General features: G+C 41.4%; 2 protein-coding genes across 2 annotated transcripts; both read left to right on the forward strand.

Annotated features, from left to right (window-relative positions):
* The first annotated feature begins 3871 nt into the window (after nt 1-3871).
* LOC134290458 (uncharacterized) lies at nt 3872-5215 on the forward strand. Its single transcript, XM_062857603.1, has one exon. The coding sequence runs from the start codon at nt 3872-3874 to the stop codon at nt 5213-5215; it is 1344 nt and encodes a 447-aa protein (XP_062713587.1).
* An 8547-nt stretch (nt 5216-13762) lies between these two features.
* On the forward strand, nt 13763-16625 carry LOC134290460 (uncharacterized protein K02A2.6-like). Its single transcript, XM_062857604.1, has 4 exons — nt 13763-13769; nt 13977-15947; nt 16099-16150; nt 16250-16625. The coding sequence occupies exons 1-4, from the start codon at nt 13763-13765 to the stop codon at nt 16623-16625; spliced, it is 2406 nt and encodes an 801-aa protein (XP_062713588.1).
* The last annotated feature ends 3135 nt before the right edge of the window (nt 16626-19760 follow it).

A 19760-nucleotide genomic window follows, 5' to 3' on the forward strand; every position in this document is an offset into this window, starting at 1 on the left:
CAGCATAGAAAATCCGAACACGGAGCAATTATGATTTTGACTTACCCAGTACAAATACGTTCCATAATCACTAAATCACCTATCGCACCATTTACTTTGTACACTGCTTCTGTTTTTCTTCCCCCACTGCATAAAATCTGGTTGCCGATTCCATACCAGCATCAACTGTCGACTTCGCCTCCTTCATTTTGGATCATAATTTCCAGCTCAATTTTTAATTATTCACTGTTGCATTATGTTCATGGTAAATTTCGTAATGAATAATGAAACTTTCCGGCCCTCGTTCCGGCCGAAGTTCCGAACACTTTTTGGAAACTTTCCCCCACATTATTATGTTTCCAGTTCAAAACCGAATTAGCGACATTTTTTCTTTGACTTCCGCTGCTTTTGCCTTGCGTTAAACACAATGTCGGAAGTGGGGCGCTGTGCACCAGGTGTACAATACAGCGCCCCACTTCCGACATTGTGTTTTTGTGTTGGCAAAAGCAGCGGAAGTCGAAGAAAAAATGTCGCTAATTCGGTTTTGAACTGGAAGCATACCCGCATAATCACAAACTGTAAATGCAATGTTTCTGATACTGTAGATGACCATTAGCAATTGTCATTTAACCATTTCTCAAACTATTGGAGATAACAGTAAGCTAACCATTCCAGGTACAGATTTGCTAGTTTGACAAATGGTTATCCGCCAATTTACAGAATATGGAATAGGCGGTTAAGATTGGATACCATAAAAAATCGCTCGTTTTCCCGAACAAATTTTTCGCAATACAGTAAAGAATACGGTCAATATATTATCCAGTTTTTCAGACAATTCACTGCATAGAAAATGGTTAGAGAGCAGTTTTACAATAAATTTGGAAGAAAAACGAACACTGTATGTGTTATTATTGATTTATGGTTTTCCATGGTTTTTTAAGCTTTTGATATACAGGTCTTGTGCATTTGAACCGTTTAAAAATAAAAAGGCTGTTGTGCGTTCACCGAATATTTTTCTTTATTCAATTAATATTTATCATTATATGGATGGAAAAGATGGTTTACCTTACGAGGAGGTCTTACGCCTCCCATCATATCGAGTAGCGCAACCTGCATTGAAGGAGAAGCATCTCGGGCCATTCCGAGGGCTGCTGAAATTCCTCGATTCGCGGGGTTACCCATCGTATACCCGGTAGCGGCGATTAAAACTTCCTGCGGTGGGAGCAGATTTCTAATCGCAAGATCTTGTAACCTGCTGGTACGTCTGCAGCACATTTTGAGTGATGTCCTCCAGCCGACGTGTGGCATTTTCCTTCGAGGACGTAAGCTGTAACGGAGTACGAGAGTATTTCAGTAAGACGAACTTCAACAGTTTCAAAACTAACTTACCTTGTGATCCAGTTTATCGCTCCGACAAATCTTCACGCTTTCACGAAGATTCCTTCTAACTTGGAGCTGATTAGGCCAAATTTTGAAGATATTATTTTCTTTAAACTAGTCGCCTGCTGCTGCTTGATAAGAAAGAAGTGCGGTTTGTTGTCAATTATGCTATGCCGCTCACTACTACTAATGAGCGTTACAATTTGCCAAACTGTTGAGCAAATGTTGTGCACAGTGAAACATGCAGGTGTGAGTGCGTTGCTCAAATATGAAAGCTAACCATATGTTATGAGGTGAGTTTATGCGACTTTTATTCCCATATAATTTAACAGCGCATGTATACTATGCCATACTGTTACTGTTTGATATACTTGATTCAAATTAGTATTTATGGTACGAAATTTTCGGATTCATATGTTTAAACACGAACTCGCCTATTTGACATAGAGTAACATTACCAGTTAGAGGGAATTTACTGTTTGGAAGGCATGGCAAACTGTATTTTACTATGCGGGTAATACCACAAACATAACAATCATGTCTTTTATAGTACATAACTTGTAAGAATTTGGATAAGATATTCGAAATCAGCGACGCCAATTTTAGTAAGTAAGGGTATTTTCAACACAAATAAACATTGATCACTGACCTGATCAATGTTACCCCAAATCAACAAAATCAAAAATTCAAATAAAAAGCCTATTTAAACATGTTTTAAAGTTTTAAAATACTTTTTCGAGTAGCTTAACACATACTCAGAGGGCCAGTACTTGTTTTAAAAATATAAAACATACAACATTTGTTTTAACAAGAGAATTATTCAAAAAAGATCGACAATTCTGATCAATGTTACCCCGGATTACGGTACCTTTGTTTTGATGGTTAAATAAATAAAACAGTTTTAATTTTTGTGGATAGAATGACAGTTCAATCGATAAAATGACAGTTCATCCCGAACAAAAAAATTTCCCCATACAAACTTTAAATGCATTTTAAAAATAGTTCCCGGGCACCAAAAATGATGAAATTTTGAATTTCGACTAATTTTTGGACGGAGATTCCGATTATGGAATAATCTGGATACACCTAAAGAACCCAATTCTCTAATCCACAGGGGTGGAAGGATGCGTGGACATACCGTACCAAACGCTCCTGTAGTTTTAAGGTTATCTTCTTATTCTTCTTCTTTATGGCTCTACGTCCCCACTGGGACTTGGCCAGCCTCGCTTCAACTTAGTGTTCTTTGACCACTTCCACAGTTATTAATTGAAGGGCTCTCTTCGCCTGCCATTGCATGAATTTGCACATTGTGAGGCAAGTACAATGATACGCTATGCCCAGGGAGTCGAGAAAATTTTCCCGACCGGAACGCCCTGATAAAAAATTCCAATAAAATCACCATAAACGACCATTGAATAATGATAAATTTGTCTGTTCAACATTAAATTATATTGTGTACGTATTTTCCTGCTGAAAATGCTGTATTGGAACTACAATACGTGCACAATAAAATCAATGGTACTAGAGATTTCACTTATAAAAACACCATACATTGAATGGTAGTTGACTTGAATTTGCTCCAGAATTTTAGGATTTTTTTATGGTAAAGATACATAACAACCCCCATTTTCTATTGTAAAAATGACATTTACAATAAATGCTATGGTGGAAAACCATAGGGTGTGTTGTTACTCTATCTGTTGCCGACAAGTAAGCCATGGCACAGGCCCACGTAAGAAATTTTCATTCCCCTAACAACCATTGTTATAGCGAGATCAATAAAACAGTTGTGTGAAAAACAGTTTTGCGAAGTATTATTCGAGAAGTAGCAGTAGTAGAGAAAGTAGTGAGTGAAGAATCGCGAGGATTGATTCCGTGTTCTCGGCAAAGGACGATCCAGTGTTCTCAGCGAGAATCGATTCCCTTTTCCCAGGTGAGCCCATCCTGTCGGTATGACCCCGAGCGAGCCCCTGAAACATTGGTCCTTCTTTCCCGTTTCCCAGGTGAGCCCATCCTGTCGGTGTGACCCCGAGCGAGCCCCTGAAACATTGGTCCTTCGAGAACAAACGTCCAGTTTATATGGAAAGTCACCTGCTACGGCCAAAAAGGTGCAACGCAGGTACAGTGCCAAAAAATCTAGTAGATTATTATATCGAAATCCCGAAATTAGAACGAGAACCGAGAATGCAGCGAACCCCGGTTACAAAATCCGTACTTCCGGAGGTGTCTCGCGTTGCTGATAGCGTTAGTAATAAGCAGGGTAAAGAGAGTAAGTTGGTGTCGGAATCGCTGAGAAGTTTCGCGTCCGGTAGCAAGCGATCGCATAAAAGCAAAGCAGCGGCGTCGGTTACTCAAAGTCAAATCAGAGCTTTGGAGCTCGTCGACGAACTGGAGGAAGAAGAACTGCGCGTCTCCTTAGAGCAAGATAGGATTGTTGCTGAAAGACCTGGAGCTCAAGCGTGAGCAGAAAAAAGCGGAATTCATCAAGAAAAAACGAGAACGAGCAGTTCAGATGAGCGAGCTACGATCGTGCTCAGGCGTGTCAAGCTGTAGCTCTACGCAACGTGTACAGGACTGGTTGAACAGAAATGTGACTCCAGCAATCGAAATCAAAGACGACATTGAACATGTTGAGCCAGATGCAGCAACAGCAAACAGCGTGAACGAGGTTTTGTGTCACGCGTTCAAGGCACTTCAGAATCGACACGTCAAGGATCAACCCAAGGATCTACCAACGTTTTCTGGAAATATCATGGACTGGCCAATATTCGAAAACGAATTCAAGACGTCGACCGCCGAGTTCAAGCTGACGGATAGAGAAAATCTCAGAAGGCTGAACAACGCTCTGCAAGGGAAAGCTCGAAAAACTGTAGAGTGTTTGTTGTCTGCCTCCGAAAACGTTGGACTAATCATGCGGATGCTCAAATCGAATTTTGGACGTACTGAGTGGGTAGTGGCAAACAGACTGGAGTTGCTACGCAACCTTGACTACGTGAAGGAAGGTAATATCGAGTCTTTCCGAGTTTTCTATAACGCTGTCATTGGAACTGCGGTGGCGCTGAAAAATGTTAATGCGGAGGCGTACTTGATGAATCCTGAGCTGATATCGCATCTGGCAGAGAAGTTGCCCGCTTTTAGCAAGCAAATGTGGGTGCGGCATAAAGCGTTTTTGATGAAGCAAGATACCATCGTCGACTTCCAGGAATTTTCGCGGTGGTTGGAGGATGAGATGGAGAATCAGTTGGCGAGTATGAACCCTCTCTTTCTCAACAAAAAAGATCGCAAGGATATACCGTTCGCGAGATCAAAGCCTCCTGTGCTGAACGTGAACACTCGTACTGCAGACCAGAGAGGACAGTGTCCTTTGTGCAGTTCGAATGACCATCTGAGCCTGGTGAAGTGTGAGCAGTTCGTCAAACTATCTGTGGAACAACGGCGGTCTGCTGCAAGATCCTGTAAGGTATGCTGTGTATGCTTGAAGCAGGACCATTCTCGTAGTGATTGCCGATCCAACAAATCCTGTTCAGTGTGCAATAAGAACCATCACGAGCTAGTGCATTCGGACAAGGAGTACAGGAAGTCAGTTCGCAAGTTCGGTAAGAAAGAACCTGAGGATATTTGCCATGTTAGCGGAAGGAACGAGAAAACTCTTCTGCGTGTTGGTAAAGTTAGGATCCGCAGTCAAGGTAGAGTTCAGGACGTGTTCGCCCTTTTTGATGAAGGATCTTCTATCTCGATGATCGACACGGAGCTAGCCGATAAAATGGATCTCCACGGACCGGTGTCTCCTGTAACATACCGCTGGACAAATGGAATAACCCACCAGGATTCGAGGTCGATGCTGTTATCTTTCTAAGTTTCTGGACCAAGCGAACAAGCTAAATGGCACGAAGTGAACAACGTACGGACCATTACGAACATGAATCTTCCTCGTGTGAACCTCGACATCGCCAGGATCAAGAGTTTGTATCCACTCCTTGACGAGGAGAAGCTGATTGTTCTGCAAAATGCAACACCTAAAATGCTGATAGGATCAAACAACGCCGGTCTCATAGTTCCATTGAAAACTGTGCAATATTCGTTAAGAGGACTACAACTGACGCGTTGTCATCTTGGATGGACAATCCACGGAGAAATTGAGCCTGCGACAGTGGACACTGCTGACCAATTTCACGTTTTCCTCTGCAATAACAATGAAGATCTGGAGCTGACGGAGCAAATAAAAGAGTTGTATAAAATTGAAGACTTCGGCATCCGAGATCAAGGTCCAAAAATATCCGAAGAAGATGAACGAGCGTTAGACATCATGAACCGCACACTGAAGCGTCGCGACGACCGTTTTGAAGTTGGTCAGATTTACCGATACAACAACTTCACGTTTCCTGACAGCAAACCGCAGGCACTCCGCCGCCTGACCATCATGGAAAAAAAAAATGGATGCAGACCCAAAGTTCGCCGAGCAATATTGTCAAAAAATTGAAGATTACGTGACAAAAGGCTACGCACGGAAGCTGAATCCCGAGGAGATGCACGAACCACCAAATACCTGGTATTTGCCGCATTTCAGCGTTATGACTGCAAACAAATTTAGGCTGGTGATGGATGCCAAAGCAAAATCACACGGCTTTTCCTTGAACGACCTTTTGTTGAAAGGACCTGATTTCGTTCCGTCTTTGATTGCAGTATTAATGCGCGGTAGACAGAAAAAAGTGGCGTTTATGGCAGACATCAAGGAAATGTTCCATCAGGTGCAGATACGAGAGGAGGATCAAAATTCTCAACGATTCTTCTGGCGTGGCATGAACCGTACAGAACCTCCTGAAGTTTACGTAATGATGGCGATGATTTTTGGTGCAGTATCGTCTCCTTCTATTGCACAATTTATCAAAAACTTCAATGCGAAGGAACTAGAAGATCGTTTCCCTGGAATACTGCGTCCACTAGTCAAACAACACTATGTGGATGACTATTTTGATTCGACGGATACTGAAGAACAAGCCATTGGATTACTAAAAATGTTGTAGCGGCTCACGAACATGGCGGTTTCAAGCTGGTTAAATTCGTTTCCAACTCCGAAGCTGTGCTGAAATCTCTTGACCCGTCGTTGAAAGCTGAACCGAAAGCAGAAGTTCGTGTTCTAGGTCTTCAGTGGAATCTTCACACCGATGAAATGGTGTTTCCGTTGGATTTTCCGAAGCTTGACGTTGCCCTTCGAACAGGTGAAGATATTCCCACTAAGCGACAATTACTGCAGTTCATGATGGGAATTTTCGATCCGTTGAACGTTTTGAGTCCCATCACAATTCATTTGAAGATACTTTTCCAAGATTTGTGGCGTTTACAAACTGATTGGGATGATAAAATACCCGATGGCTTGGTACCAAAATGGAAGGAGTGGCTTCAAGAAACCGCGAAGTTAAAAGAAATCAGAATTCCGAGGTATTATTTTCCCGATGTTCCGTCCTTTGGAAGTGTAGAACTTCATGCTTTTTCGGATGCCAGTGATAAAGCATTCGCTTGCGTTATCTACATGGTTCATCGATGTGCGAACACGTCACATGTTGCACTGGTTCTGACTAAGTCGCGTGTTGCTCCGCTGAAATCACAAACTGTTCCAAGATTTGAGCTTCAAGGATGTGTGCTTTCTAGCCAGATGATGAAGGTAGTACAAGAAGAGCTAGAAATAGAGGTGACATCAACACACTTTTGGACGGATTCTAAAATATGTCTGGCATGGCTTTGCACCAAGGAGAAGTTGGCAGCCTTCGTAGGAGCTCGAGTCTGCAAGATAAAAGAAAATGGACATGGTACTGCAATGTGGAAATGGGTTCTGTTATATTACGTAGTATTTGATCGCCACTCGAATATGTAATTTATGAACGATCCTTTCAATCATACACACCGCCATTCATAATCTCCCTTTCCATTCATTCGTTATCCGAGTGCGTACGAGTACGGAAGCATTACCCAGGTAACCAATAAGCAGTTAAAATAGCATTAATTCGGCACTATATGCGCCTTTACAGCAGGTCTTTAAATGCTAATCTGCCGTATATGCGCCATTAGTGCTAATTAAATGCAGGTTTTGGCCCAATATACGGCTGATTAAATGCTTATCCCTCCTATCCCCCAGATTGTCAAAAATAAAAACAAATATTTTACCCTGCCCATTTCACGACTTCCCTTTATTTTCTTTTTTCTCACTCTCCTGTGGAACTTTTGAGGCTTGGGGCACGTCCTGAACTGCTGTTGCTATTTTTTTTTGCTGCTTTCGGTCGAATTGAGATTTGTTCCCTCGATCCTCGGGTTGACGATGGTGCTGAACCGCGCTACAGGGTAAGCTATTTATGATTAGATAAAGCGCGTTGGATTTTTGATCTATTTAAGGCAAGAGTATTACACCGGCGGCAGTTACTTCGTTATGTTATGAGCTCGGCATGTGCTGATAACAAAATCGATCATAGGAAACTAACCTTGGAATCAATTTGCCAAAGCATGTTTACCCATCGATTTTCTTCGTGGTTACCTATGATTGACTGGACATGCGAATAATGATGGGTTCTACAGCCGTGGCACGTAAATTAGGAAGTGGAAATGTGTTATGGTTTTAGCATCACCCATCTTTCTCAGCAGTTTCATGGCAATAAAGTAGCAGTTATGATGCCTGTTGACCAAAACATACAGTGCATTTGAAATGCTACGAAACTGCTGCCAGATTTTGAGTAGCATTTGAATTGTTAATATAGAGCAGTTTAGCAGTCGGACTGCTATGATACGGCAGTAAGCAGGTCGAATGCAGATATGAAACAGAAATACGGCTTATTCAAATGCTTATTGGTTACCTGGGTAATAAACGTTACTTTGTAAAATCTACACCGAAATATTTTATATGATGACCGAATAAAACATGGTGTCAGAAGTAGTCGTGGACTAAGTATTTTCCGACGTCATTCGTATATCGTGGAAGTGTTTTTGAGGAATTGTTCGGTCCGAGCGGCGGGAAAATCATCAGCAGCAGTGATTGCGGAAAGTTGTGCGGTGAAGAGCAAACTTGTTGGATCCTGTCGTGCGCCATATTGTTTTCGCTATCGTGTCGGACTCGAGTGTTTTCCCGGAAGTGAATAAACTTGAAGAAAATGGATGCAGATCAGTTTTCGCGTTTTATGGAAATGCAAAGGCAGGCGATGCAGGCTCTGATTGGTTAAGTGAAAACCGTTCAGTTGAATCAGCCTGCGGCACCGGTTGCGGGAAGCGCAGCCGCGTCGTCTGTTCCACTGCCGCCGCCGCTAGAGTTGGAAGGTGACATGGAACAAAATTTCAATTTTTTTGAAGTGAATTGGAAGACCTATGCCAGTGCGGTCGGCATGGATGCGTGGCCGGCCGATCAGAACAAGCAAAAGACGAGCATTTTGCTATCGGTGGTTGGAAAAGACGCGTTAAAAAACCCGAATAGAAAAATACTATTCATGTTATCTTGCATATTATACAATGGTTATTGAGCGAATAATAATCATTCAAGGAATAATAGTTTTATGATTAAATGATTTGAGCACCAAAACATCGACTATTCATAATTTTTCAACTATCATAGAGCTTACGATAATGATACATTGAATAATGCATGAACAATTTTATTATTAAATCCGTAGCACACAATTACGTTACCCTGCGTCGCAAGCTATATGAGGCGCCACAATTTGAAACGTTCTAACACAATCAGTAAAACTACGGGAATATGCTTGACACTGCTTGTCAAAAATCAAGTTGCACGACAGTGTTGCGGTGCGTCTTGGGTGCTTCAACATATAAAATCCTTCACTTTGGTTGCATTTGCATGTACTACGACCTAGATTACGACCGACCACCACCGTCGCCCATCAGATGAACTCAAAAACAGGAGCCCCGTTTCTGTTGCTGCTTTTCCGCCGAATAGAAATATCACTTAAAAACTTACCTTCTACTACTAGCTATGGGAACGATGACAAAGTGGGTGTTGATCCCTAATTTGGTTCTTTGATCCTTCGGAAATGTTTTCAGAATATTCGGACATCTCCTCCACTTTCATATTGTCTATCCGGTTGGAATCAAGACCGACATTCAATCAAAAATTGTCATTTTCTTGGTCCACAAGTGTCGCAACTGTTTCGCATCTAGTGCGCTGTGTTGCTGACAATAACGGGAAGGATGCGCACTACTTTTGACATGACTAAAAAACGTCGCGAGTTGGGTCGCGTCGCGACTTGATTATGCGAAGTCCGGTTTGGTGGCGGCCCGACAATAATATTGTTGACTCTGAGTCGCCCGCGAACACTGAGCATCTTTGGTCTACTACGTAAGCACCGCGCGAGAAACTACGGAGCAGCATCGGAAACTTCACACAGTTCGAATCCCGAACATACAAAACAAATTGAATAAAAAAAAACACCACACCACAGCTGACAACTTTGACAGAAAGCGGCGAGTGTCCGCAGGGGTGTGTACTTTTTCCATGTCGATAAAACAGAATTGATGAAATATTTCCCGAATAAAACGGTATCATACGACTATTATACATGTTATAATTTTCGTATTATTCATGTAATGATAAACTGGATTATAAACCAATGATAGCACGAATCATATTAATGATTATAGTTATCATTTTCGACATTTCAATGATAGACTGAATGGGTTGTTAAGTATCGTTACCATTCAAAAACGCCTTTTTTCTCGAACAAAAATTTCGAGATATCATAGACTTTATAATCAGTTTATCATCAACTATATGATACAGTGAACAATAAAAATAAAAGAGAAATATTTCATCAATTCTGTTTTATCGACATGGAAAAAGTACACACCCCTGCGGACACTCGCCGCTTTCTGTCAAAGTTGTCAGCTGTGGTGTGGTGTTTTTTTTTATTCAATTTGTTTTGTATGTTCGGGATTCGAACTGTGTGAAGTTTCCGATGCTGCTCCGTAGTTTCTCGCGCGGTGCTTACGTAGTAGACCAAAGATGCTCAGTGTTCGCGGGCGACTCAGAGTCAACAATATTATGAAAGTGGAGGAGATGTCCGAATATTCTGAAAACATTTCCGAAGGATCAAAGAACCAAATTAGGGATCAACACCCACTTTGTCATCGTTCCCATAGCTAGTAGTAGAAGGTAAGTTTTTAAGTGATATTTCTATTCGGCGGAAAAGCAGCAACAGAAACGGGGCTCCTGTTTTTGAGTTCATCTGATGGGCGACGGTGGTGGTCGGTCGTAATCTAGGTCGTAGTACATGCAAATGCAACCAAAGTGAAGGATTTTATATGTTGAAGCACCCAAGACGCACCGCAACACTGTCGTGCAACTTGATTTTTGACAAGCAGTGTCAAGCATATTCCCGTAGTTTTACTGATTGTGTTAGAACGTTTCAAATTGTGGCGCCTCATATAGCTTGCGACGCAGGGTAACGTAATTGTGTGCTACGGATTTAATAATAAAATTGTTCATGCATTATTCAATGTATCATTATCGTAAGCTCTATGATAGTTGAAAAATTATGAATAGTCGATGTTTTGGTGCTCAAATCATTTAATCATAAAACTATTATTCCTTGAATGATTATTCGCTCAATAACCATTGTATAATATGCAAGATAACATGAATAGTATTTTTCTATTCGGGTTCTCTTTTATGTTTATTGTTCACTGTATCATATAGTTGATGATAAACTGATTATAAAGTCTATGATATCTCGAAATTTTTGTTCGAGAAAAAAGGCGTTTTTGAATGGTAACGATACTTAACAACCCATTCAGTCTATCATTGAAATGTCGAAAATGATAACTATAATCATTAATATGATTCGTGCTATCATTGGTTTATAATCCAGTTTATCATTACATGAATAATACGAAAATTATAACATGTATAATAGTCGTATGATACCGTTTTATTCGGGATTCTCTTTTATTTTTATTGTTCACTGTATCATATAGTTGATGATAAACTGATTATAAAGTCTATGATATCTCGAAATTTTTGTTCGAGAAAAAAGGCGTTTTTGAATGGTAACGATACTTAACAACCCATTCAGTCTATCATTGAAATGTCGAAAATGATAACTATAATCATTAATATGATTCGTGCTATCATTGGTTTATAATCCAGTTTATCATTACATGAATAATACGAAAATTATAACATGTATAATAGTCGTATGATACCGTTTTATTCGGGAAGTACTTCAATTTCGAACTGAATCAGGCTCAGCAAAACGACCCGGAACTTGCTCTCGCGGCGATAAAGAGCAAAGTTGTGCGTGAACGGAACAAGTTTGTCGACTGGTTTGATTTTTTTTCGCTGGTGCAAGATTCCACAGAAAGTGTTGACAATTATTTGTGTCGTGTAAAATCACTTGCGAAACTGTGCAAGTTCGGTGTGCTGGAAGGGGACATGATCAGGTACAAACTTGCTACTTCGATCAAGTGGTTGAAGCTTCGATCTAAGTTGATAACGACCCAAAACTTGACGGAAGCGCACGCCATGGATTTGTGCCGTGCTGAAGAAATAACTGAGAGGCATCTGGTTACAGTGGGTCAAGCAAGCGCGGAAGTGAACATGGTGAAAAGAGAAAAGATGAAGTGTAAGTTCTGTGGGGCAAAGCATAATTTCTCCAAAGGTGCTTGCCCAGCGCTGGGGAAAAGGTGCAATCGTTGTGGTGGAAAAAATCACTTCGAGAAAGTGTGTAAGGCGGATCGGAAGAAGAAGCTAAAGAAGAAGCTCCGAGTGAAGCAAGTGCGCGAAGAAAGCAGCTCCGAAAGTGATTCAGCGGAGAGCAGTGATAACGACAACGATGAGTCGTCCTGCGGTGAGAGTGTGTCAATCGGAAAAATCATTGATAAATCCGGTAGTGGTGGACATGTTACCGCGGACCTGGACTTGCGGATCGGTGGGAAATGGCAGCCCGTGAAATGTGAGTTAAACACTGGTGCGAACACAAGCCTTGTGGGGAAGAATTGGTTGGAGAACATGATGGGCAAAGACAAAATCGAGCTGCAGCCATCCGCGTACCATCTCCAAGCATTCGGCGGGAACAGCATTCCGGTGATCGGGCAAGTAAAAATTCCATGTCGGAGGAAAGACCGTAAGTACAGCCTTGTTTTTCAAGTAGTCGATGTTACCCATGGACCGCTCCTCTCAGCAAATGTGTGTCGCATTCTGGGCTTTGTAAAATTCTGCAACACAGTGAATTTCACTGCACCGAAAACGGAACAAGAACTTCTGAATGTATACCGTATAAAAGCTCAGAATATCGTCAAACGACACGAGGAGGTTTTTCACGGTATCGGTAAATTCGCCGGAGCCGTGTCTTTGGAAGTTTCTGCCGACGTCACACCTTCGATCCAGCCACCTCGAAGAGTTCCAATCGCAATGAGAGAGAAGCTGAAGGAAGAACTGAAGAATCTGGAACGCGATGGGTTGATCGTGAAGGAGAATCGCCACACCGAATAGGTCACCCAAGTAACCATTAAGCTCTAAAAATGGCATTATATCGGTTCTATAGTCGAATATAGAACCAGGGTAACAGAGCTAATAGGTACTATATCCTCCAATAGAGCTACTCAAAAGCCACTTTTGGCGCATTATTCGGCTGATATACGGTCAGCTCCAAAAATCCGTTCCGAGTCTCTGAAGAGAAAGCTGTCAAAAATTGGGACAAGGAAAAAAGAGAAAAAAAATTGTTTATCTGCTGTCCTTTTCTTGCAGCTTGTGCACCCATTTCAACTGATTTTTTTGCTGCTCGATGCAGATTCCAGATTAAGTCCTTGAGATCTTCTTCTATTCTATGTCTAATCTCGCCACGCTTCCCATCTGATCCACCGATGTATCTTGGATTTTGGTTGCTAAGAACCGCATTTAAGCAAAGGAAAATATCGGCTGCATTAATTTCCAAGAACCAGGAAGAAACTGTTCCGTACAAACGCCCGAGTGAAAGGTTGTTCGCGCTGAAATGAAGATTGGAGAAATGTTGTTCGGTAGCATAGGAGGAGCGAGATGGGATCCGTTCTATGTATCTAATGATGATGAATAGAAACTGTTGTGAAGCTTCTCGAGATTGGGGAAGAACAATGTGTGACGTTACCATTGAGGAGGGGAAATCACCTTATGTGACACAGGGGAAGTTGAAAACGATCGACCATAATTCTAAACGAAGAACAGCCTCCAGATAACAGGTAATAGCTACCATGGTCCAATTAAGTAGGGCCATTAAAAAAATCCTCCGGTCAACAGTTACCCAAGCAGTTACCTGCCAGGATCCACTGAATGCTGCTTCTTTTAAAACGCTTTTCTTCCAAAAATCTCTCCTGTTTCTCATGATCGTCCATCGTTCAGTTTCTTTTTTTTTGTTGAAATTTGTTTTGACTGATATAAATGTCAGGTATGACAAGCCGTTCAACAGCACTGACAGCCGTCGCATTCGGCTTATAGGCACAGGGCCTGCAAGCCCTCTAAGATAGCATTATATACCCATATACGGCCTACTTCAGTGCTTACGGTTTTCAGTGCCTATAAGCTTTTGAAAACCTTGTGTAGAGCTTATTAGCACTGAAAAGCTGTTGGATAGCCTTTTTGGTGCTTACAACAGTGCTTAGTGGTTACCTGGGCAGTAATATTGTGTTGGTCAAGCGCAAGGAGCAGAAATCGGAATCCGTTCGTATCTGTCTCGATCCAATACCGCTGAACGCAGCGCTCAAGCGTCCCCATATGCAATTCACCACTATCGACGAAATTTTGCCCGAATTAGGGAAGGCAAAAGTGTTTTCAACGGCGGACGTTCGCAAGGGTTTCTGGCATGTGCTATTGGATGAGAAGAGTAGCCGACTAACAACGTTTTGGACACCGTTCGGGCGGTACCGATGGATTCGTCTACCTTTCGGGATCGCTTCCGCCCCGGATATCTTCCAGATGAAGCTGCAAGAGGTGATTCAGGGATTATCGGGAGTGGAATGCGTTGCTGACGATTTGCTGATTTACGGCTCGGGAGACACGTTGGAGGAAGCTCTGGAGAACCACAATATCTGCTTGGAGAAGTTGTTGGTTCGCTTGAAGGAATGCAACGTCAAACTGAACTTCAGCAAACTCAAGCTCTGCGAAACGTCGGTCAAGTTCTACGGACACGTGTTGACGAACAAGGGACTTCAACCGGACGAGAGTAAAGTTGTTTCTATCAAGAATTTTCCGCGTCCGACAGATCGTAAACAGCTTCAAAGGTTCATTGGGATGGTGAACTACCTCAGCCGTTTCATACCAAATCTCAGCGCAAATTTCACTGTCCTTCGGCGATTGATTTCGGAGAAAGAGAATTGGGTTTGGTCAGAAAAGGAAGAAGAGGAGTTCAATCGTGTCAAGTGTTTGGTGGCAGATACTAATACACTGCGATACTACCATGTGAACGAGCCAATAGTGATCGAGTGTGATGCTAGTTCTTACGGTCTAGGGGCAGCTGTTTTCCAAAGCCATGGAGTAATTGGATACGCTTCACGTACCCTCACGCCTACTGAGAAGAACTATGCACAAATCGAAAAGGAATTACTCGCTATCCTCTTCGCTTGCGTACGGTTCGATCAACTAATTGTGGGAAATCCTAAAATTACCGTAAAGACTGATCACAAACCGTTGGTTGCCGTGTTTCGGAAGCCACTACTTTCTGCACCGCGACGTCTGCAGCACATGTTGCTAAATCTGCAGCGCTACCGATTGACAATCGAGTTTGTCACGGGCAAAGACAACGTGGTGTCTGACGCGATATCCAGAGCACCGTTCGACGAAAATCTCTCCAATCTCTCCAGTTTCCTGAAAGTGAAGGATGAGCAGTTGAACGAGATCATTGCAGCGACAGAAGCGGACACGTCTTTGCAACAGGTTATGCAGTACATTCGTGATGGTTGGCCCGCATCAGTGGATAGAGTTCCGGATAGTGCCAGAATGTTCTTCAAGTACAGGAACGAGCTCAGCATTCAAGACGGAATCATCTACCGTAACGACAGGATTGTTGTCCCGTATACGCTACGTCGGAAGTTGACTGGCAAAGTCCATGTCAGGCACAATGGGATGGAGGTGACTCTAAAGTTGGCACGGGCGAACCTTTTCTGGCCTGGAATGAGTGCCCAGATTAAGGAAGCTGTCGCTCAGTGCAACGTGTGTGCTAAATTCCAAGCATCTCAAACTCCAGCGCCAATGCAAAGTCACCCAATTCCAGTATACCCATTCCAATTGGTATCAATGGATGTCTTCTTTGCTGAGTACCAAGGAAAAAGTTGCAAATTCCTCGTTACTGTTGACCATTTTTCGGATTTTTTTGAAGTTGACCAGTTGAAGGATTTAACACCGAAAGCAACGATTGCTGTATGCAAATCCAACTTTTCCCGACACGGCAAGCCGCAACAGGTCATATCAGACAACGGAACGAATTTTGTCAACCGAGAGTGGAAACAGTTCGCTCGTGAATGGGACTTTCTTCATTCAACATCGGCACCACACCATCAGCAGGCTAACGGAAAAGCTGAAGCGGCCGTGAAGATAGCGAAACGGTTGTTGAAGAAAGCAGATGAAGCAGGCAATGATTTCTGGTACTCATATGCATATGCATATTATTGCACTGGGAAATGTTCCAAATAAAATTGGTTCCAGTCCCGCAGCACGGTTGTTTTCTCGAAACACTCGCTGCGGTATACCAATGTCTACAAACCATCTAATGCCAAAACTAGTGTCGGGTGTTCCTGAAGCGATTGAAGAACGAAGGCGTAAAGCGAAGATTCAGTATGATAGAAAAGCCAGGAATCTATCGCATTTGGAGACGGGATCTTCAGTCTACGTACAACTTCAACCAGAAACATCTAAGACTTAGACACCTGCCAGAGTTAGCAACAAACTGAACGAGCGGTCGTACATAGTTGATGTGGATGGTATGCAGTATCGACGTGATTTGGTGCACTTGAAACCACGTAATGAACCCCAGGCGCCTGAAGTGAATCCAGATCAATTCATCATACCAAACGTTGATCCTGTTGCCACGGAGCAGTTGGCCGTGCCGGTTTCTGACAGATCGGTGTCTAATCGAGAAGCGACCAACAGTGTACCTGATGCCGTTCATCCGGAAGTAGCATCAGCAGCGAAGCCACCGGAGACCCCGAAAGTTACCAAACCATCCAAGGATTCAGTCGTTGATGATCAAAGTGTTAGACCTAAGAGAAATGTTAAGCTCCCAATGCGATTCAAAGATTACTGTCTCTAATAGTTTTTCTTTTACTATAAAACAGGGAGGATGTTATATTACGTAGTATTTGATCGCCACTCGAATATGTAATTTATGAACGATCCTTTCAATCATACACACCGCCATTCATAATCTCCCTTTCCATTCATTCGTTATCCGAGTGCGTACGAGTACGGAAGCATTAATAAACGTTACTTTGTAAAATCTACACCGAAATATTTTATTTGATGACCGAATAAAACAGGTTCCGTCGGCTTTAAATGTTGCTGATCTTGGGACAAAATCATCCAAATTCGCGAACATATCCGAGTGGCTGCATGGTCCCGTTTTCTTGAAACACCGTCAGAGTGAGTGGCCGAACCAGGAATGTGTAACAATGTCATCCGAAGAGTCTGTAAACTTTCATTTCGAATTCGACTCAAGCGAAGAAACGATTTGCCATCAAGTATATGCAAAAGATACTATGGATTTGCCTGACATTCGAAGATTTTCAGATTATAACCGATTAATAAGATCAACTGCATATTATTTAAAGATGAGGAGGATTCTATCGCTACCGAAAAATGAAAAACCGAAGAAGTTCACCATCAACGTGTACGACATGGAAGACGCAAAGAATGAGTGGTTCAAACGAACTCAAATGGAATCGTTTTCCGACGAAATCAACAGCTTGAAAACGTCAGGATTTGTGAAGAAATCGAGCCGTTTGTACACGTACTCTCCAGTTTTGATTGATGGAGTAATTAGAATGAAAGGACGAATACAAGATACAAGCAAACCTTTTGCAGTTAATAATCCAGTGATATTGCCCGACAACCACAACTTTACTAACTTGTTGATCAAGACATTTCACAACGCAAACGCTCATCAAGGATTGGAAACCATTATCAATAATTTGAAACACCGTCACCGTATATTGAAGATTCGGTCCCAGGTCAAGAAGATTGGGAACTCTTCACTCAGAAATAAAAGAAGTCATTAATGCATATTTTTCATGCAAAATGACGGTTCGACTGGGTTCATGCATAAAATGACTAAATCGGGAAAAATTTTAGCTAAACTTAATTCCGTTTAGTTTAATAATGACTATTTTTTAGATTTTTCTAACTAAATTCTAGAATTTGGAATTTTTTATGATCCATTTGTTTTAAAGCTAGTAAATAATTATTTTATATGTTATTTACATCATATTTTCAGGATTTTTATTTCTCATATATTACATAAATTTGAAATTAATGAATGGAGAATAAATATTGTCACGAAACACGATAACACCACCGACGAACTGACGTGACACTCGATTTCAGGCCATGACCGAAAACATTAAACGGTCATTTTTGTCGGTGATAACACGGTCCAATCATAGATGCTAGCGCTCTGTTTAAACCACGGTAGCGCCATCCGGTCGGGGAAATCCAAACATCAGACATTCGAAGCGGATATTACGGCGTCGTTGGCTCTCCGAACAACAGCTTGGTTCCCCATTCTGAGACGAATAATCAAAATATTTTTATTTTAACTACTGAACCGGTTCATAAATGTAGAAAACTTACTTACCTTTGCAACAGTTTATTTCCACACTCAGAAACTGGGAAAGTCAGAAAATGACTATATTTTATTCATTTGCCAACTATGTTCAATTTATGCATATCAAATACTACAAATTATGCATTAAGAATCTGAATTTAAGGCATGTTATGAATAACTTCTGTTAAGTTTTCAAAAATGAGTATTTTTTAGAACGAATACATAAGCACCCAGCCATTGCGACTTAAGAAGTTTTTTCGTGGAAATAAACTGTTGCAAAGGTAAGTAAGTTTTCTACATTTATGAACCGGTTCAGTAGTTAAAATAAAAATATTTTGATTATTCGTCTCAGAATGGGGAACCAAGCTGTTGTTCGGAGAGCCAACGACGCCGTAATATCCGCTTCGAATGTCTGATGTTTGGATTTCCCCGACCGGATGGCGCTACCGTGGTTTAAACAGAGCGCTAGCATCTATGATTGGACCGTGTTATCACCGACAAAAATGACCGTTTAATGTTTTCGGTCATGGCCTGAAATCGAGTGTCACGTCAGTTCGTCGGTGGTGTTATCGTGTTTCGTGACAATATTTATTCTCCATTCATTAATTTCAAATTTATGTAATATATGAGAAATAAAAATCCTGAAAATATGATGTAAATAACATATAAAATAATTATTTACTAGCTTTAAAACAAATGGATCATAAAAAATTCCAAATTCTAGAATTTAGTTAGAAAAATCTAAAAAATAGTCATTATTAAACTAAACGGAATTAAGTTTAGCTAAAATTTTTCCCGATTTAGTCATTTTATGCATGAACCCAGTCGAACCGTCATTTTGCATGAAAAATATGCATTAATGACTTCTTTTATTTCTGAGTGCACGAAAAAACTTCTTAAGTCGCAATGGCTGGGTGCTTATGTATTCGTTCTAAAAAATACTCATTTTTGAAAACTTAACAGAAGTTATTCATAACATGCCTTAAATTCAGATTCTTAATGCATAATTTGTAGTATTTGATATGCATAAATTGAACATAGTTGGCAAATGAATAAAATATAGTCATTTTCTGACTTTCCCAGTTTCTGAGTGTTGTGTGCGTTGCCGAGAGCTGCGTGCAAAACCGAGCGTGGCACGTCCCAGCAAGAAACGTTAGGGTCACATAAGACTAATGTAAGACAAACCGGTGAGACAGTTAGGCTAACAAAATCCCTCACGTTAGGCTCAGGTTCGACAAAATTCAGGCTACAGTCGGAACCCGCTCGTTGAGCCACAACTTCCACCCAACCAACGAATTCGATTCGCTAGTTGGGTGAAGTGACAGCAGCACAAGGGGCGTGCGCATTGTTTTTTTTTTTAATCATTTTTAGGTTGGAAGCAAAAAGCAAAATTTTTCAATTTGTTTCACATTTAGAGCAAAACTGATACGTTTTGCAAGATACATATATGGCCAATGCGAGAAATAATTATTTTCACCCATTTTTAGTCGGTGAAGTGAAAATATAGATGTTTATGAAACCACCCGGACCAAAAGCAAGCACAAAACGCTTTCAATGATCGACAAAATAAAGATTACCGATGTTTTGCATTTATTTCGAAGTAATTGTACATATTCTTTTTTTTTT

The sequence above is a fragment of the Aedes albopictus genome, chromosome 3 (assembly GCF_035046485.1).
Source record: "Aedes albopictus strain Foshan chromosome 3, AalbF5, whole genome shotgun sequence".
Lineage (NCBI taxonomy): Eukaryota > Metazoa > Arthropoda > Insecta > Diptera > Culicidae > Aedes > Aedes albopictus.